Consider the following 21805-nt stretch of genomic DNA (forward strand, 5'->3'; position numbering starts at 1 on the left):
TAAACATTATCTGAGATAACCTCACTCATAATTCTAGATTCCGCCTCCTCTCTGAAAGATTTATATTACCAGCAATTTAGAAATATTTTCCTGAATTATTATTTCCTGTATAAATCCACTTGAATTGCTAAATATTCACTAAGTATGTAGATACTCAAGAGAAATTTTTTCAAGTTGACACTAACAGCGCAGTCCACGATTCTGACAAATTTTGAAGTTCAGACATATTGTTCCCCAAATTGAAGTTTATGGTTATAATACAAAACACATCAGCATGGAATAATATATGTCCCCAAATTACATTTTAAAAAGCAAACTGGGCACCACCAAACGCAGCCTTTTCAAGTAAAACTTACTGCAAAACCAGAGTATATCAGCACTTCACCTTCAAGCATTCTTTGCTTTAACTCTAGAATATTTTTACTGACTTCCATAAATGTTTACCTGTCACCTCAGAAGAAAGAAATTTTATGAAAAGAAACAGAAAGAGATTCTATAAAAAGAAACAGAAAGAAATCTAGCAAAATCCTCGTTTTCAAAATCACCCATTTTTTTTAAACTTAATTCGAACATTTCTGCTAAAGGAGGAAAACATGAGAGCACTTAAAAGTATAGACAAGTCATCTGCCAGGTGTAGCACATCTAAAAAGTTGGCTCAGCTGTGGAAGACCCTGCAAAGACCATCTAGTTTTATTACTTATTCGTGTTCCTGTTGTTCAGGTTATAAAATACTGTGCGAGAGGGCGAGAAAAACTCGCTGGTTTCCAAGTCTGAAGTTAGGGCACTTTGCTGGGCTGTCTTTCCTTCTGTTCCCAGTGCTCCAATTCCCTCCACTTTGTGGCGGATCCCAAAAGCTTTGAAGTTTTCCCGAGAGGCGGGTGAGAGGGGGGCTGCAGGTCCTTACCTGTTCCCTGGGGATGCAGGGCAGGGAGGTCCTCCGATGGGACTTGCTGCTGCAGCCGGACATCTCGGCGGACACCACGGAGCTGGACCGCCTCCTCCTCTTAAACACCGGGATCTCTTCCTTGGTCCCAGCGATCAGCTGGGACCCGAAATGCTCCCTCGGAGCCGCCCCCGAGTACTGCGGCAAGATCTGCTCCACGTACCTGGCCAGGAGGATCCCCAGCACGCCGGCCAAGTACGCCAGGTAAGGTCTCCAGGCAACCTTGAACCTCTCTAAGGAAATGAGGGCCACGGTCCTGACCGCGCTAGTCAAGGCGATCATGAGGACGCCCAGCCTCAGCCTCAGCACCAGCCATGTCGCGGCGGCCAAGCAGCTGAGCACCACCCCCGCGGCGGGGAGCGAGAGTAAGTGATCCTCCCCGACGCCCAGCCCAATCTGGACGAGCGCTTCCCCCCCGCAGCAGACTGCCAGCAGCGCGACGGCCAGAGGCAGGCGCACCCCGGCGCGCAGGAGGTACAAGCCCATCCAGAAGAAGGCACACAGGAGACTGAAGAGCAGCGCTGAGGGCTGCAGCCAGGGGCCGAGCTGCGCGCCGCCCCCGGGAGCACCTCCCCGAGGCCCCGGGAAGACGCCCCCTTCTGCTGCCGGGGCTGCTTCCTCCTCCTCCGCCGCCGCCGCCGCCTCCTTACTCCGCTCCAGGTCACAGCCGATCTCCCCGCGGACCAGCCTCACCAGCAGCGCCAGCAGAAAGGACAGGGAGCCCGCGCACAGCGCCGAGGAAAGTTTCCGCGAACGCCGGAGCGGCCGCAGCACCCGGGCGCCCCAGCAGCCTCGGCAGCCAACGTCCCGGAACGATGCGGGGCCCGCCACTGGGGCCGGCCTCGCCTCCCAGTGGCCCGGGGTGGCCCCGACTCGGGCAGCCTCGCCTGGCACGGCCATGGTGCGCCCTCTTCGTGGAGTCCCCTAGGGCCCCCCCGACGCCCCCACCCCGCCACACACACACAAGCGCGCGCTCACGCCCGCCGCCCGCTCTCCTCGCAATCCCACCCTCGGAATCCCTCCTGCTCCCAGGCCCGCGAGCACTGAAAGTTTCAGCTTTCGAATAACTCCAGGAGAAGGCTAGATGCTCCAAAGAGACTCCTTCCAGTGAAAAGCTAGCACAGGCAGAAGCGATCAGACTTCCTCTTTTTCTCTCCTGGAAAAGCTTTGCAGCATTCTCCGCTCCACCCCCACCCCCGACTTCGGTCCTCCGGGGTCTCTCCGGACTTCAGGATTTTAAAGATCGCCCGAGGCGTCCGGCGTGCGGGGGTCGCAGCTGGAGCCGGGGACTCGGGGCGAGCTCGCAGCCATCCTGGACGCTGCTGCACGATAGGGGCCCGCAGCCAACGGAGGTCCCCCTTCCTCTCCTTAATGCAGCTCTTTCTCTATCACTCTTTCTTTCTCCTCGGCCGATCCTCCCTGACCCGGCCCCAGGAAGCGAACCGCCATTCCCTGGGGCAGAAAGCACAGCCTTCCCTGCGTCTGTCGGTCCAGTTCATGGCAAAAGGTGGTGAAAACGGAAAAGGGGCTGAGAATAACCAAGAAGTTAAGTCCCGTCGGAGAGACACCCAGTCGGAGAGACGAGCGGCTGCCGCAAGGGAAGGGAGGGAGGGCGAGCGAGCTGGAGAGGAAGGGAGGGTGGGAGGAAAGGGAGGGCGAGAAAGGAGAAGATTTACAATTTTTTTTTTCCTTCTTTTTGGTGCGAGGTCGGTGGTGATTTGCAATTTTGCAGAAGGGAGGAGTGTGGAGACGACTGATTAAAACTGTATAAAAAAGCAAGCAGCTGGAGTGATCTGCAATCCCGCTTGCTTTCTTTAAGGCAACTCCCTAGGAAAGCGTTCCCAGCCCTGCTCCCGCCCCTCCCCGGAGGAGGCGCTCTTCTTAGCTCGAGCTTCTTTCCCTGGAGCCGAGCCGGGCTGCGCTGCCAGCATCCTGGGGAAGGAGTGGCTCAGACCCGTCCGCCGCCGGGCTCGCAGCCTCCCTGGGCTCTAGGGTCTCAGGCTGGCCCTCACACAGAGCTGCCCAGGACGTTGGAGAGAAAAAAAGGATGGTGCTTGGATACTTAGCTCGAGAGGGGAGTCCGCAGACTTCCTACTGTCCTGAAAAATGACAGCCACATCTACTGTCTGAGGGATTCAAAGATGCTTATAGACTCAAGTCAGGTCCAACAGCAAACCAATGTCAGGTGGCGTTGTAAGGCCTTGACTGCTCCTGCTGGAAGGTCTGTTTCGACAGAGAACCTAGACTTTCCTGTTGGTCCAAACAATGAAAAATCTCAACAAGTTACCTAGACCTGAATAGCATTATTAAAGAGAAGGGGGAAGGGGAGAGCTCTCTTTTTGTTGTTGTTACTTAAAAAAATACAGTGTATGAGAGTATTAGTCAATGGTTGTTGATGGTGGATGGTAAATTACATTGAAATTAAGTGGCCCTAGCCTCAGAGAAGTGTACCAAGTTAGGAAGCCCAAACAATCAGAAATATTTTAAAAAATCTCAAAGTGGGGGTGGATAAGAAAGGGTAGGTTAACACTAGGAAAGATCTTAGAAGAATGCCTATGGTGAAATTGTCTACAATGAAAAAAGCTTGTGAGAAAAAAAAAAAATCAGGACCCTAGTTATTCATGTTTATAGGCTACACGTTTCCTATGCTGTAGTAATGTCGAGTTTGAGAAACTAAAAGTAAAAAATTTTAAGCTAACTCTTGGCAGCATCCTTTATAAAGTCCATCAGTGTGGGAGGTTGGTTTCTCTTCATACTGAACACAGACCAGTCCACTCTTGTTCATTTTTAATATGGCTACCTTAAATATAATTTGCCCTCACTAATAATAATAAAGATAATCTTAATTATCTGAACATTCCAGGGTAAAGTGTGTTTAGAACCTGGAGTATTTGGATGATTGGCTCAATGAGAGTGAAAAAAAAAGTGAAAAGTGTTAGTTGCTCAGTCATGTCCAACTCTTTGTGACCCCTTGGTCTGTAGCCCACCAGGCGCCTCTGTCTGTGGAATTCTCCAGGCAAGAATACTGGAGTGGGTAGCCATTCCCTTTTCCAAGGGATCTTCCTGACCCAGGAATGGAACCTGCATCTCCTGCATTGCAGGCAGATTCTCTATGGCCTAAGGCACCAGGGAAGCCCAATTGACTCAATATGCTATTGTATTTTATGTGTAGAGATGAAGCAATCTAAAGAAAAGGCAAAGGAGATACCTGAAAAAAAAAAAAATTGTGAGACAGGGGAGAAGATAGCTTAAGACTTAAGCTTAACTTTGTTGCAAACAGCCTGCTTTAGTTTGGGGGCAGATGTTAATACTTAAATCAAGGTGTAAGTGGATATGAGGAACTGTGATAAAACAGCTTCTCTCCATCAGATGTCCAGAATCCTGTTACCACATGGAAAACAAGTTGGGCAGCTAGTCAATGGCAGTGGGCACCATCTGTTTAATAATTAAACAGGAGCCGTGATCTCTTTGCCAAAGACAAATGAGCCCCTAGCCTGCCCCTTTTTTGAGTTTCCTTTTTAGACGCATGATTCATATGCCAGAGCCTACCTGAAACATTTCAGAATGAAAAGCCTTGATTGGAATATCGTGATGATATCCACTGCCATCAAGAAGAGCATATTAAAATGAAAAACTGTTAAGATCTAGGCATATATCAAGATTAGCAAGAAAGGAATAGTGAGAAGTTTAGAGTATTTCCATTTTTCCCTGTACCCTACTGCTACAAGCATCTCAGTTCTTTAGAAAAGAAACAATAAATCACCATAAAAACTGAACTTGTAAGAGATGGAATGTAGATATTAAAGCAACATTATGACCAGAAGAACATAAGAATGGCATCTGTTAATGGCAGCAAAACAGAAACACTAGGTCTGTATGTTACTTGCATTCTTGAAATGTTCAATAGTATTATAGAGGCAGTGTCCTGGTTTCTTCCAATTCTCAATAAGCCTCACAACCAGAAAGTTATTTTTTCTACCAAAAGAAAAGAAGGTAATCAGAAGAAGGTAAAGCTGATTCCACATCTCCTGGCATTACCATCCAGAATCTGGAGGCAGGGAAATGAAAACAATAAAATCTTCTTCTTAGGTAGATGCAGAAAGTTACAGAGCTGTACTACCTGAAAGAAGTGTCTAGCATTGTATGCAATATATTAAGTGAAATCAAACCCAACACGTAAAGTGGACACTGAGCAACCACATAGAAATAAAGGTGCCCATTTTCTCCAGACAGTTCACTTCAGTTGCTCAGTCATGTCCAACTCTTTGCGACCCCATGGGCTGCAGCATTCCAGGCCTCCCTGTCCATCGCCAACTCTTAGAGTTTACTCAAACTCATGTCCATTGAGTCGGTGATGCCATCCAACCATCTCATCCTTTGTCATCCCCTTCTCCTCCTGCCTTCAATCTTTCCCAGCATTAGGGTCTTTTCAAATGAGTCAGCTCTTCGTATGAGGTGGCCAAAGTATTGGAGTTTCAGCTTCAGCATCAGTCCTTCCAATGAATAGTCAGGACTGATTTCCTTTAGGATGGACCTGTTGGATCTCCTTGTGGTCCAAGGGACTCTCAAGAGTCTTCTCTAACACCACAGTCCAAAAGCATCAATTCTTCATCACTCAGCTTTCTCTATAGTCCAACTCTCACATCCATCCATGACTACTGTAAAAAACCATAGCTTTGACTAGACCGACCTTTGTTGGCAAAGTACTGTCTCTTCTTTTTAATATGCTGTCTAGGTCGGTCATAACTTTTCTTCCAAAGAGCAAGCATCTTTTAATTTCATGGCTGCAGTTACCATCTGCATTGATTTTGGAGCCCCCCAAAAATACTCTGTCAGTGTTTCCACTGTTTCCCCATCTATTTTCCATGAAGTGAGGGACCAGATGCCATGATCTTAGTTTTCTGAATGTTGAGTTTTAAGCGAATATTTTCACTTTCCTCTTGCACTTTCATCAAGAGGCTCTTTAGTTCTTCTTCACTTACTGCCATAAGGGTGGTGTCATCTGCATATCTGAGGCTATTGATATTTCTCCAGGCAATCTTGATTCCAGCTTGTGCTTCATTCAGCCCAGCATTTCTCATGATGTACTCTGCATATAAGTTAAATAAGCAGGGTAGCAATATACAGCCTTGACATACTCTTTTTCTTATTTGGAGCCAGTCTGTTTTTCCATGTCCAGTTCTAACTGTTGCTTCCTGACCTGCATACAGGTTACTCAAGAGGCAGGTCAGGTGGTCTGGTATTCCCATCTCTTTCAGAATTTTCCACAGTTTGTTGTGATCCACACAGTTAAAAAGGGCTTTAGCATAGTCAATAAAGCAGAAGTAGATGTTTTTCTGGAACTCTCTTGCTTTTTCCATAATTCAACGGATGTTGGCAATTTGATCTCTGGTTCCTCTGCCTTTTCTAAATCCAACTTGAATATCTGGAAGTTCACGGTTCACGTACTGTTGAAGCCTGACTTGGAGAATTTTGAGCATTACTTTACTAGCGTGTGAGATGAGTGCAATTGTGCGGTAGTTTGAGCATTCTTTGGCATTTCCTTTCTTTGGGATTAGAATGAAAATTGACCTTTTCCAGTCCTGTGGCCACTGCTGAGTTTTCCAAATTTGCTGGCATATTGAGTGCAGCACTTTCACAGCATCATCTTTTCAGATTTGAAACAGCTCAACTGGAATTCCATCACCTCCACTAGCTTTGTTTGTAGTGATGCTTCCTAAGGCCCACTTGACTTTGCACTCTAGGATGTCTGTCTCTAGGTGAGTGATCATACCATCGTGATTATCTGGGTCATGAAGATCTTTTTTGTATAGTACTTCTGTGTATTCTTGCCACCTCTTCTTAATATCTTCTGATTCTGTTAGGCCCATACTATTTCTGTACTTTATTGTGCCCATCTTTGCATGAAATATTCCCTTAGTGATGAGTTCTAATTCAAGATTGACATTACAGCCAAAGGATCATGAAAATGTGGTGCACACAGAAAGAGAATATGGAAAATGGAAAGAAATATTCAAAAGACTCACTAAAGCTCTCCACTTAGCCAAAATCAGGAATGTTTCCATGAGTACTTTGTGAGGAGGATTTAAAAATTAACCCCATTGCATATCACTTGCATTTTGCCAGATATAGGTATCATTAAGGGAATTCTTTTAAATTTAACAGTTTACACCCCACAGTATGGGTTCACTCATTCTCCACAACACACTTAACCTCTGTGTACATATATCCAATTGGTAACTAAAATATGAAATGCTATGGCCAGAGGAGCCTGGCGGGCTACTGTCCATGGGGTCGCAAGAGTCAGACACAACTTAGCAACTTCACACAATTTAGCAACTTAATCACCACCATCCAAAACACAATTCTTAACTTTCAGCTCCCTCCTCTACCCTATCACCAATCCCCAGACACCCAACCTATTTCTCCTCAATCCTCCCCTACCCCAAGAAAAAATCATTACCACCTACCTGGTTCTCACACCTCTAAAGAGGGTATTACCCTCTATTCCTTCCTCTGTTTATCTTGCTCTCGTTCTTGTCTATTAGCAAGTGCACTTGATTCTATTTCTAAAATACAACCTGAATCCATTAACTTTTCACCATCCCTCTTTGATGACCAACTCAAGACCCACCATCATCCCTGGTCTGGACAACTGCTATAAGTTGGTGATGCTCGTCTACCATTCATTTCCTACACAATAGCCACAGTGATCCAATGATGTCATTTTTAAATTCAATGATGTCGCTCCCTCCTTAAAACCATCCAAAAGCTTCCATTGAACTTGCAGAATCCAAAGTTCCCCAACAGCCCACAAGGACCTTTATGATCTTTCCAAGACACTCTCTGTGACCTCTTGTCCTTTTCTAGCTTTACTTCACTGTGCAACACTGTCCATTAGCAATTTCTTCTATGATAAAAAATACTCTGCACTTCAAATATGGTAACCACTAACCATGGGTAGCTGTTGAGCCCTTGAAACATGGTTAGTACCACTGTGGTGGTGGTTTAGTCACTAAGTCGTGTCCAACTCTTGCAACCCCATGGACTATACCCCACCAGACTCCTCTGCCCATAGGATTTTCCAGGCAAGAATATTGGAATGGGTGGCCATTTTCTTCTCCAGGGGATCTTCCTGACCCAGGGATGGAACCCAGGTCTCCTGCACTGCAGGCAGATTCTTTCTCGACTGAGCTATGATTTTTTGTATTTAATTGTCCACTGAAGAACTGAATTTTTGTATTTAATTTTAATAGCCTCATGTGACTAGTGGCTTCTGAGGGAGAGTACATCTCTTGCCCCTCAAGTTGTCTTTCTGTTCTTTGTCATGTTAAATCAGGACCTTGGAATCTACAGATGTTCACAGAGCTGGCTCCTTCTGACCCATCAGTTCTCACCTCAAATATTGCCTACTTAGAAAGACTTTTCCCCAACAATCTTAAAAATTCTTGGGACTCCGTTTGTACACACGCATTTTTCAGTCACTCTCACACTGACCTGTCTCATTTTATTTGTAGGACTTCTCGCTACCCAAAAGGTTCTTGTTCATTTATTTGTTTTCTTGTTCATTGTTATTGTTAAAGACAATCTCCATATACTTTTACATATAAATGCTCAAGTGTGTAGATGCCTCAAGATCTGCATTGAAGATCTGGTTGCCCAGATTGGACCCATAGACAAAATCATGCAAGCAAGTGCTTTCAACAGAAAGTTGCTTTTTTCAAAATTGCTCAATTACTCATTTAGAAGAGCAACATGTAATAGCCAACATTCTGAAAGCTTTGTTTTGCTTCTCAGATGACATGTCCATCATCTTCAGCAGGTTTCTGACAGGCATGGGGAAAAGTCATTCAAATACATGCTTTTGGTTACAAGTCAGATGAGAAATTCAGAACCAGGAGTTGTCTGAATATAAATTACTGCCTTAAGAGTCATAGCTCACATCATAACCTAACTACTCCAATTAACACTTCTTGAGTGGCTGAATTTAAGTTTAAAAATTAAAACAATTTGGAAATACAGGTCTTATTAACACATTATTCCACATCCAGTTAGGGAAAAATGTAGAAAATTGCATTTTTGGGATGCAATTACATATAAATGCTCAAGTGGGCAGATGCTTCAAAATCTACATTGAAGATTTGGTTGTCTCGATTAGAAAGTTAGAGTCACTCAGTCATGTCCAACTCTATACAGTCCATGGAATTCTCCAGGCCAGAATACTGGAGTGGGTAGCCTTTCTCTTCTCCAGGGGATCTTCCCAAACCAGGGATCGAACCCAGGTTTCCTGCATCACAGGTAGATTCTTTATCAGCTACACCACTAAGGGAAACCCAAGAATACTGCAGTGGGTAGCCTATCCCTTCTTCAGCAGCTCTTCCCTATCCAGGAATTAAAGCAGGCTCTCCTGCATTGCAGGTGGATTCTTTACCAACTGAGCTATCAGGGAAGCCCCATTAGAAGTCCCAATTAGACCCATAGGAAAAATCATTCAACAATGCTTTTCACAGAAAGTTACTTTTTAAAAAACGCTTGATAAATTACTCATTTATAAGATAAATAAGTAATAGTCAACATTTTCCTTCCCGCTCTGTGGAATGTTGCCCCTCTTTTTCATTCCCAAAGATTTTAAGTAACATCTTTGGATATATGATAGTGAACTGGTGTGAAAACCCTAAAGAATGGAAAGCAAGATGTAAGAACAGGTTTCCTCCACAATACTTATTCAGGGAGCCAGGCTATCTACAGAACAAACCACCAGGACAGTTCACTTCAGCTTCTGTGTCCTCCGCCTCCCCAGTGTTGGAGAGTTGGCCTTTCTGACATCATCACATTTTGGGTGTTAAAGCCTGGCTCAACCTTTTCTAAACAAATCATTAAGGAAATCAGAGTGCTTTCAGTATAGGGATTCCCAACCTTGTTCATATGGTAGCACATGCAGAAAACGATAACATTTTGTTGTCACGTTGGATTAAAGGAACAAAGCTTTTTGCAGACAAAGACTTCAGGCCTGGATCCCGAGAGATTAAAATCTCAAGCATACCTTTAAACTTTGGCACATTAGCTGGGAATTTATGAGACATCTAGTATTTGATGCACTTGATGCACTAATAAAATGTGTAATTCAGTTGTATTCTTTATAAAGGCTGTTAAAAGAAACACAGGGTAAATCCCAAGATCTCAGTAGCTTGTTAACTATGAAAGTCACAGGTTTTAGGATATCTTTCATATCACTTCCCCATAAATTCCCTCAGTTGGTCTGCAACACAAATCCATGATCTTCATCTAGTTGTAAAATCTGGCAATGAGACACACTATGTTTGATTTATGAAATAGATGCGATCATGATTAGGCCTAGAATCCAAATCTTCCCTACCGTTCATTGATGGGTATCCATTATCCATCAGGTCCATGATTTTACCCTGGTTGCTCACATCAGTAACTGATCAGTAACATCAGTAACTCTTTGTTGTAGACATACAAGTGCTGTCACACTTTAGAAAGTGAATTAGTATATAAAAATGAAAATATATATTCTGTTAGAGTTTTAGAAATAATGATAAATTGTGTAATTGTGTGTGTGTGTGAAATCAGCATAATTTTCACTCATCGAGTCTTATCTTTTAATACATATACATCAAAAGGTGATGTTCTAGTCAAAGGGGAAAACTTGAGCTTTCATTTACAGAGTTCTTTGCACCCACCATGTCTCAATCTTAGTAGATTACAAGATTATTAAGGAAGAAGGAACTCACAGGGTACAGAATACCTGAGTCAAACAAAAGAGTGTGAATACATTTATTGTATATTTGTTTTTTTACAGATAGCAAATATTATGGATAGTATGAGTTTTAGAGCTTTAAGACTGCTTATATTATTAAAGAGATTTATTAAAATAGATTATTTTACTTCTCTGCTTTAGCATCATAGGCAAAACAAATTTAATTGAATCTTTCTGTGTTGAGTCAAAATCTTGTGGTGTCTCAGGCCCATTATCATGAATAGTGATTTGCAGTTGTATCTGTGGAAGTAAATGGTAGTGCTAGGAAAGGACTGAATGTGAACTGCTTTCTGTTCAGTAATAATTATTTAAAAATGGCCCTCATTTCCAAATAAAGCAATATGTTGGCAAAAGCCTAAGAATAATACTATTTTATGAAGAATAATGAATTTTGCTTAAAATGTAAAAGGAATGTGTAACAGTATGAAAAAAAATTAAACTTCTTTGTGGGGAGAGGTAGAAGGAAGAAAATACAGTGCCTGCCAAGTAAATGACTAATAAATTGTCCAAGACTAAGCTCTGACTTCATGAGCAAATACCTCAGTTCTATAGCTGGTACTGATGTGTAGGCCATTCTAAAATGTAGAACTTAAGGATGATCTGTGCTTTCCAGTAGAGAATATTTATAGAGAAAAATTTGATGGTTGCTTGATAGAAAGGAAAATGTAAGTATAGGTTATTTCTTTTGATATTCCAATATCACTGAATTTTAAAGTTAGTTTTTAATTTACCCTCAGAAGTTATCTCCCCTGGAAAAGGAAATGGCAACCCACTCCAGTATTCTTACCTGAGAAATCCCATGGGCAGAGGAACCGGTCATAATACAGTCCATGGAGTCTCAAAAGAGGAGGATATGACTTAGTGACTAAACAACAACAACAACAAAAGTCATACTAACCCCCAAATTTTTGTTCGTGTGATAGTCAAATACCAGGACAAAATTTATATATAGCTCAGAAACATCTGTGGTCTATAAATGTAATCCTCTTTTACATGAAATCTACCAGTGTTTTTAAAGGTTAACAAAGTGTTTTGAGCTTCCTTATCACTTAGGGGGGAAATCGGCATGCTCAGTCCTTCATTAAGTCGTGCCTGACTCTTTGCAACTCCATGGACTCCTCTATGCATAGCATTCTCCAGGCAGGAATACTGGAGTGGGTTGCTATTTCCTTTTCCAGGGGATTTTCCTGACCCAGGGATCGAACTGGCATCTCCTGCATTGGCAGATTCTCTACCACTGAGCCATCAGGGAAAATTATAATCAGCCAAATGTCTAGAATTAGGTGATTGATGGAATTGAGAGATAAAGAGAAAGAATAGAGATAATTAACTAATTGAAAATCTTACCTGAATAATCCATCAAGCCACTTCTCTTTTCCTTTACAACCTACTTAAGGAGAAAGCATATTTAAAAATAGAATAAAATTGTAAAGTAGATCTAAAACTCCATCATAAAAGATTAAATTATGCAATTCTGGAAATACGCTAATATGACATCTATACTGTGCTCTTCAGTTCTGAAAGTAATTTTATATTTATTATCTTAATTAATCTTCACAATGTATGTGTTGTCAGTAAAGCTTATATTATCATCCCTATTTTTACACAAGAGGGAACTGAGACCCAGAAAAACTGAGATTTGCTCCAGTTAATAAAACATCAAAGACAAAGAACCCATATCTCCAGATTCTTGATCTCAGGGCTTGTTATGAATTAATGCTAATAAGGGCTTCCCTGGTGGCTCAGTTCGTAAAGAATCTGTCTGCAATGCAAGAGATCTGGGTTCGATCCCTGGGATGGGAAAATCCCCTGAAGAGGGAAATGGCTCCCCACTCCAGTATTCTAGCCTAGAGAATTCCACAGACAGAGGAGCCTGGCAGGCTACAGTCCATGGGGTCACAAAGTGTCAGACGCAACTGAGCGACTTAACACTTTCACTTTTTTTTCATCCTCTAATATAATCTAACAATTTAGAGGTCACCATCTGTCTCTCACCTAATCAAAATTGGAACAATCTGAACATTTCCAAAGAGGGAATATCCCACTACTTTTTGGTTTTTAATTGGGATATAATTCATACACCATAAAATTTACCTATTTAAAGTGTACAGTTTGGTGGTTTTTAGTGGATTCACAAAGTTGTACAATCATCACTGCTATCTAATCCCCCAAAGAAACTCTATTCCCATTTATTGCCATTCTTTATTCCCTCCTTCCCCAGCCCCAGCAACTGCTAATTTACTTTCTACCTCTTTGGATTTCTATCTATTCTGAACGTTTCATATAAATGAAATCATATAATATGTCATCTTTTTTGTCTGACTTCTTTCACTTAGCATGTTTTCAAGGTTCATCCATTCTGTAGCAAGTGGCAGTACTTATTTTTTATGGCTGAATAATATTCCATTGAATGGACATACCAAATTAGTGTTCTTTAATATTCTGAATACTAGTCCCTTAAACTCTCAGTATTAAAAAAAAAAAAAAAATGACAACAAGAAGCAGCCTTTCCATTCCGTGTGATGATTCTTTCATTGTGTATATTAGTTGAAAACAAGGATCACCTAGGTAAAACAGCTTGGATAAAATAACGTGGATAAATCCCCAGGGAATTATGCTGAGTGAAAGAAGTCAATCCCCAAAAGTTACCTGATATGATCTCTCTTATGTAACATTCTTGAAATGAAAAAAGCTATCAAAATGGAGAACAGATGAGTGGTTGGCAGAGGTCAGGGAGTGGGCTGAGTGGGAAAAGTGTACTACTACTACTAAGTCACTTCAGTCGTGTCCAACTCTGTGCGACCCCATAGACGGCAGCCCACCAGGCTCCCCTGTCCCTGGGATTCTCCAGGCAAGAACACTGGAGTGGATTGCCATTTCCTTCTCCAATGCATGAAAGTGAAAAGTGAAAGTGAAGTCGCTCAGTCGTGTCCGACTGTTAGAGACACAAATGGACTGCAGCCCACCAGGCTCCTCCATCCATGGGATTTTCCAGGCAAGAGTACTGGAGTGGGGTGCCATTGCCTTCTCCAAAAGTGTATGTGACTACAAAAGAGCACTGGAGGGGTCCCTGTGCTGAATCTGCTCTATATCTTAACTGTGTCAAGGCCAATATCCTGCTTGTGAATTTGTCTTATACTTTTTCAGGATGTTACCATTGGGGGAATTGAGTAATGGGTACATAAATCTCTCTAAATTATATCTCACAACTATACATGAATAAAAGAAAAATGGATATGTTGCATTTTCTCTGATATTACTTAAAGGAGAATCACTATTATTTTTTGTGTGCTTAGGTATGTCATTTTAAGAAATCTTACTGATTTTCTCTGTACTGTTCACACATTAAAATTCTTTTGATATTTGGTTAAATTTTGAAATAATTGTAATATATCCTATGCATGCATTCTCAGTTGTGTCCTATTCTTTGCAACCCTATGGACTGTAGCCCACTAGCCCCCTCTGTCTATGGGATTTTCCAGGCAAGAAAACTGGAATGGGTTGCCATTTTCCCCTCCAGGGGATCTTCCCAACCCAGGGATCAAAGCCGTGTCTCCTCTGTCTCCAGCATTGCAGGTGGATTCTTTACCACTGAGCCATCCAGGAAGCCCTGATTATATATAATATAAGGTAAAATAAAACTATAAACTAAAAAAATAGAGCGTATAATAATTTATTATTTTGATTATTATAAAACAGTATGTTCTAAAAAGAAATGCTTACAAGTATTTAGTATTTTTATTCTTTGCTTCCAAAGATAATTAGCATTGTTTGTCATGAAATATACAAAATGGATGGAGCAGATAATAACATCTTAATTGGATAAATATAGAAAGAAGCACAGATGCCTCACTTAAGATACTCCACAATTCAGTCTGGATTTTAGGTCTGGTGATGCCATGATCCAGCAATTAGTATTTTTCATCGTGAAGTCAATGTAGTTGAATAATACTGGAACTTGACTAGTCATTCTACACTCTTTACTGGGCTGGAAAAATCCGCTAGAAAAATGATAGGCTACCCACTGCAATATTCTTGGGCTTCCCTTGTGGCGCAGCTGGTAAAGAATTTACCTGCAATGTGGGAGACCTGTGTTCGATCCCTGGGTTGGGAAAATCCCCTGGAGAATGGAAAGACTACCCACTCCAGTATTCTGGCCTGGAGAATTCCATGGACTGTATAGTCCATGGGGTTGCAAAGAGTCAGACATGACTGAGAGACTATCACTTTCACTTACATTTACAGTATTCTTCTAACTCATAGCTATATTGGATCTTATAAAATCTAGGGCTATTTGTTATACTACCTGGTAAATTCTTGCACCCTGCTCCCCCGTCCCCCACCCCCACCCGCAAAGGGCAATCTCATTTATGACTCTGGCATGTCTATTTGCCTTGAAAACAATAATTATGTTGAAAGAGTATAGCCAAAGTGTCAAAATTCAGCATTTAAACAATAATCACCTGTAGAAAGTGTAGAAAAAGAGTAATCAGTGTCTACAAATTATTATTTACTCTTAAAACTTAAACTCAAATACAAAGAGGAAAATGCTAAAAGTCTATTATTTCTCCCACTAATATGGAGTTCAGAAAAGAAGGCACCATCTGGGCTTCTCAATGTAATCAATATCTTACATTCATGTACCAAGAGGGAAATATCATGTTAATTAATCTGAGTTGTTCTCTGCTTGAAACCGTGAGGCATTTTTTTTCAATCCTGCTGGAACCACAGAGCTATGGTAACTTTCCACAGAAATGGCAAATTACCTACAGAGCGTAGGCTCAATGATTTCCTTTAACCAAAATCTAGAAATGGGGCATTTTGAGCTCAGTAAGGATAGTAAGTGATTGTAGAAGAAAGTAACGTGGTTCATCTTCCATCCCAGAAAAGGGTGACTCTAGATAAACCTAGGAATGTGCAACTTTTCTCTGATAATCACTCTCCTCTCTCTGACCAAATCTTTTTATTGATTTTCTTTTTTTCTTTTCTAAGGATCTTGGTCTACTTACTATTAGGAATAAATTGTATGGACTTGCTATGATTTTTGTAATTATAATGTAAAATTATGGATGACACATAGCTAAATGAGATCAGGAAAAACTTTCAGATTACTCTAAATTAAAACAATTATTTTCATTCCCTATGCAACTTATTCCATTTCCTCTTCTAATTATCAGTTATTCTGGAGACTGAAGAAAACCCAAGAAAAAACCCTCAAAATACAAGTCATTTCATCACCACATATAAATCCTGGAGAGGGTCTTTAAATTAACCCTTATTTTATGAGCTTATTAAGAAAAGGGAATTATCTTTCATCTATAAATACATTTATGCCCCAATAAGAAAGTCACTCAAATAGGTGTATTTTGTTTTGCTACTTCCTGAAAGAAGAGTTCTGGATACAATTCTGAATCAATCCATCTGAATATTCTCCCATAGAAACGTTAATCATCCTCCTGAAATTTCCACACATATTTTATTTCTAGAATTTACAAAGAAGCCAACATAGCTACCCAACTGGAACCAGACTGCAGGACACAAGGATCCATCCTTAACCTTATAAAAATGCCCTGGAATTTTTAATGAGCAGAAGTGGTCACAACCTCAGTCTTACATCGCATCCAATAGATGGTTCTCCTGCAGCTCAGGGCTCCATAACTCACAGCCGGGAGCTGGCTTTGGACCACCTTGGGATGGACGAAGGCCACCTACTGAATCACCGCCACCACATCCTGCAACATCTCCCATCCAAGTCTTCCCTGGGCCCACCCCTGCCGAACTCCCAAGGTCAGAGGAGATCCCAGCTTTAGAGCGTTTCATTACAAATTTTAAATTTCCATTCCCTGGTTTTCATATTGCATTTCAAGATCAACATCCTTATTAGTAGAAGTATACTTTTTGCTTTAAAATTTTATAACACCTTTTCCCATGGAGACATTCAAAGCAGGCTACTGAACTTCATTACCACACAGGCAGAAATCCTCACAACACCTCTGTGAAGGAGGTGTTAAATGAGCAAGAGAGAGAGGGGTCACCATTACCTCCTCTCACACAAGCCCAATCCTCAATAATTAATGAATGAAAAGACATCTTGAATCCAGTGGTCACTAAGAGTAATTGGCGTATATTTTCTCAGCTGCCTCTAAATTAAAATGGTAATAATTTAACCAATATATCTGAGCTGAAGGCTAAAATTAGTTTCCTCTTGCACCCAAGCAGTAGGACTAAGTGGGATCTGAACAGATGACTCTCTGTTACCACTTGATTGCGGAAAACTCACACGTTATGCTCAGTAACTGAGGACTTCAAGTCCTGCACACACTTACAATCGCCTTTCTCTTTTCCTCATTGAAGAGATCCTGAAAAATTAGGACACAGGTTATATTTGACTTGCTTTACTTCCTTTTCTCTGTCCTCAAATTTACCTCACACAGTTTTTTTGTGTCCAAATGACAGTATAAAATAAAGGACAAAATAAAAGACGGAATACTTTGAGTGATAAAATAAATACAGTCTGGCCATCAAGAGAAAATCATGTGACGTAATGGATAGTTGATAGTTTAGTGCAGCAGCTCTTTGCATAGTATCTATTGTCCCTCCAGTGGGTGGGTTTTCCCCCACACTAGCTAACAAGCAATTCTTGGACACCAACTGGGTGTTCTACTGTTCAACTCAATTCTGACACTACCCACACAGAGACAACATCAGGTTCCAAAGTGAAGGGCTCGGTCCTATAAGATTGCCCTCCCTCCCATGAACCCCACTCCACAGTCCACTTCACTACCTCTTCAGAACCGGGCAAAAGTATCACTGTGCTTATGACCAAGTGGCTATAGATTAGAGGTTTCAATGACTTCCTCCTCAGGTTCAGTTTATTTGCTTGAGTAGCTCTAGAACTCAGAGAAACAATTTGCTTACTAGATTTGTTGTTGTTTAGTCACTAAGTCACGTCTGACTCTTTTGCAACCCCATGGACTGTAATGCAGCCTCTCAGGTCCCTCTGTCCACAGGATTTCCCAGGCACAAAAACTGGAGAGGGTTGCCATTTCCTTCTCCAGAGGATTTTTCTGACCCAGGGATCAAACCCACGTCTCCTCTATCTCCTGCATCGGCAGATGGATTCTTTACCACTGAGCTACCAGGCAAGCCACTTACTAGATTTCCACTTCGTTATGAAAAAAGCAGCTAGATAGAGGCAAAATACAAGGCGTGGAGAAAAGTCTCCAAGCTCCCAGACTCTCACAGGACCAGCACTCTTGCCAAATCTCCATGTGTCCACCCATCTGGAAGCTCTCCAAACCCTCTACTTCTGGGTTTTTCTGGAGGCATCATTACATACACATGATCAATTAAATTATTCAACCTCCAACCCCAATCCCTTTCCTGGAGGTCAAGAGCAGGAAGGAAAGTTTCAGTCTTCTAATCAAGTGGTTGATTCTCTTGGCAACCTGCCCCCATTCTTAGGTGTGGCCCAAGAGTCAACCTATTAACATAACAAAAGACACCTTTACAGCTCTCATCACTGAAGAAATTCCAAGAGTTTTAGGAGCCCTGTGCCAGAAACAGGGATGAAGTCCAAATATATATTCCTAATTATAAATCACAATATCACAGCCCCCTTTAGTATCAATGCAGCAGACACTGTCAGCTCCCATCACATACACCATGGTTGTACATACCAGCGACTTACTTCTGATCTCTAACTGGGGAATTATTCTGGTTGCAGAAAGCACTATCTCACAGAGGTCATGCCAGCCAGAAGATGCAAGCCTGATAGAACGGTAAAAGGAACTCATAAGGTAGAGACAAATGGGGAGGGGAGGTTGGCTGCTGCACAGCCCTCCACCCTGGGACACAATTGAGGATTCATTACACCTAAAACTTTGGCTGCTGTCTAGACACGTTACATGTCTCATGCTAGTAGACCAGCAAGCAAAGAAAGGAGTTACTCTACTGCTTATCATGAGAAGAGAGGTTGATGCTATAGGGGGCAGAGAGAAATAAGACTGAAACTCAAGGGATTCATTGAGGAACCTCTTGGTACTTTCCATCCCTGGGGATAATCTGACAAGATCAAGTCAGTTTAAGGCTGAGAATCCTCATGGAGGTATGTCCTCGATACATCAGGCAAGAAGCTTAGGCCAGTGGAAGTGCTTCCTGAGAGTGAGGAGACTTTAAATGGGTGGTAGAAGAGGGAGATTTGTTTTAGAAATTGTATGTATTATGTGTGTATGTGAATAAAGAGAGAGAAAGAGAGTGAGTCTGGCCCTTTGTAGAATCGATAACAGAGCAGATTAATTTCAACCAGGGCATAAGTGGGTCTGGGTGGTGCATGGGATGGACTGTAGCAGATATTTTTAGTGTCCTACTCATCAGCACTCCTGTTCCTTAAAAATGCTGCAGCTTCATTTTGCAAACAATGTACCTTGCGTGGGGTCACAAAGAATCAGACATGGTTGAGTGACTAAGCACACACACACTCCAATTACCTGAAGAAATGCAGTCATCAAAAACATCTGATTGAGACCAGCCATCAAAGAAAGTTGAAACTTGGAAAGAATAAGTGTTTTGTTTTCAGTTGAAAGAGACAGAAATATTATCCATTGGTAAGTTTTTCACATCCACATTTCCCAGCAGTCCTGTGTGTGGAATGGGTGAGTGTGAAGATCAGTGCAGTTACTGATCCAGTACAGGAGGTGCGGCTTGCTTACACAATCATTTTGTACATGCTTTTGTGACTTGGCCAGAGAAGAAAGAACTTGCTAATAATGAAAGTCATTTGAAAATGAAATGATCGACAACTTTGACAGTTGGTAATGTTTCTTCACCAAGGGAGTTTTAGCCAAGGACAGACAATCATTTAGTAAGATTTACCAGAGTCAACCATCAAGCATAGGAAAGGTGGAGACTGGGGGTGAAGTTTGCAGTCAAATGCAACCAAGAGAGAAGCATCCAGTAGATGAAAGAAAGAAGGTTAAAATAAAAAGTGAAGGGACCATTCACGTTGAACAAAGCTGAATTCAAGGAACAAAGAGCCCTAACACCCAAAATAAATTCTAAGGAAGCTCTCAACCTCCGTATAATAATAAAAAGGAAAACAAAACACTGCTTATGCAGATCTGGTATATATTTTATTGTAAAGGCACACTTCTCATGTTGTTCATAAGAAGACCAGTGTTGCAGACTGGCTATGAGCTTGTGGTCCTCTGTGTGTTTCTGAACCTCTCTCTGACCCATTGGACTCTTTAATGTCTACTAAGCCCATTCTCCAAGCAATGTGTTTTGTCTCCTGTCCCATTGCAGTGCTCCCTTCAATAAAATATCTTAGATCTTGACCTTCTTTATTATTTTTTAAATTAATTTTTTTTTTTTTTTTTTGGCTGCAACATGCAGGATCTTAGTTCCCCAACCAGGGATCCAAACTGTATACCCTACAAGTGGAAGCATGGAATCTTAACCAGTGGATCACTATGGAAGTCCCTTTTATAAAATTTTTTATTTTTTAAAACTTTTTAAATTAAAAAGAAAAATTTTTAACTAACCCTCTTAAGTTTCTGCACTTGAGTTGCTTTGTTCCTCCCTGGCACAACATTTTTGGGTGCCATGTTAGTCACTTTGAGCTGTTATAACAAGAATGCCATAGACTGGATGGCTTACACAGCATTTATTTCTTACAGTTCTAGAGGCTGGAAGACCAAGATCAAGGTACCAGTTGAATCAGTATCTGGTGAGAGGCCACTCTCTGGTTGCAGATGATGAACTCCTTGCTGTGTCCTCACAAAGGACTGGAGAAAGCTTTCTGGAATCTCTCTGTGGTCCTATTCATGAATGTTCCACCCTCATGACCTAAATCATTAGGTGTCACCTCTTGATACTATCACCTTGGAGTTAGGATTTGAACCTATGAATTTTTGTTGTTGTTCAATCGCTAAGTCATGTCTGACTGCAGCACACCAGTCTTCCCTGTCCTTCACTATGAGTTTTCTCAAATCACGTCCACTGAGTCAGTGATGCCATCCAACCATCTCATCCTCTGTTGTTCCTTCTCCTCTTGCCCTCAATCTTTACCAGTATGAGGGTCTTTTATGAATTTGGGGGGGAACACAAATGTTTAGTCCATAATACACACCAAAAACCAACTAAGAGGTCACCATGGTGCAGCCTTAGAACACTTTTACTCCCAAAGCCAATTCACCTTTTCCAATCCCAGAAAGACTGATCCACATAACTATTGAAAATATATTTTCTAAATAAAAGATTTTATTTCTATATGTTCTCAGAGTCACATGGGAAGGGCTTCCACTTACTACAAATTTGGTCATCTCTAGCTACATTTTAGAGAGTTGGCTAGGATTATACTTTTGAAACGCATAATTATGCTCATGAGAATTGCCGTGGCAGAATACATCACGTTATCAAAATTTTTTAAGCATTTAGGCAAAAATGGTGATCTCTTTACCTCTCAGGCAGGCACTATGGATTTAAAAGAAGTTCATACTTGATAGAATTGTTTTTGAACTTGGGTTGGGACACATTGGGAATTACAGAATAAAGAAAGCAGCGAAATAACACATCACACAAATTGTCTTCTGAAAAAGTCCTTAGGAAACATATACCAGATTCTTTGGGAAAAGGAATCTGTCAGAGACTAAATCCATAAATCAAATAGAAAAGAAAAAAATGTGCTACTGTGGGAAGAAAAAGAACAAGTCTGTAGGGTTTAATCTAATCGTGGGAAGGTATTTCTTTTTACTTTACCACAAATACCATGGAAACGAAGTAAAATTGAGGCTACGTTGTGACATGAGTGATGTCACAAGGGGAAATTCATCATTAGAGATGTGAACCAAGAGACACATGACAAGCACAGGCAATAAAGAAGGAAGACGGAAAGAAATGCCAAGAGTTGTGACTCTAACACGATAGTTTCTATAAAATAAAATTGTATCATTATTTTGTCCCATATTCTTTAATTAATGACATTCTATCTATCTCCCCAGACTGATATGTCCTGGAAAAATCAGGTTATAAATATAAATTTTAGAAGGTATCCTTTGCCCATTTTTAACTGTCATGGTAAC

At 41.4% G+C, this 21805-nt stretch overlaps 1 protein-coding gene and 1 long non-coding RNA gene across 6 annotated transcripts in view; one reads left to right on the forward strand and one right to left on the reverse strand.

The window, feature by feature from the left end:
• Positions 1 to 21805, reverse strand: part of PDE3A (phosphodiesterase 3A) — a 627104-nt gene that overhangs the window by 376730 nt on the left and 228569 nt on the right. For 4 of the 5 annotated variants that reach the window (XM_081592252.1, XM_081592253.1, XM_081592250.1 and 1 more), the window contains exon 1: positions 905 to 3792. The exons of the other annotated variant lie outside the window; for it this stretch is intronic. In XM_081592252.1, the coding sequence (XP_081448378.1) occupies positions 905 to 1843 (939 nt within the window). In that variant the 5' untranslated portion in view covers positions 1844 to 3792. Of the gene's footprint in view, positions 1 to 904; positions 3793 to 21805 lie in introns of those variants that run through there. 5 annotated transcript variants of the gene reach the window in all.
• The window catches only part of LOC145546188 (uncharacterized), an 89729-nt gene that overhangs the window by 18399 nt on the left and 49525 nt on the right, over positions 1 to 21805 (forward strand). The window lies entirely within an intron of this gene.

This window comes from Giraffa tippelskirchi, chromosome 4, assembly GCF_054371585.1.
Source record: "Giraffa tippelskirchi isolate mGirTip1 chromosome 4, T2T-mGirTip1v1.2.pri, whole genome shotgun sequence".
Classification (NCBI taxonomy): domain Eukaryota; kingdom Metazoa; phylum Chordata; class Mammalia; order Artiodactyla; family Giraffidae; genus Giraffa; species Giraffa tippelskirchi.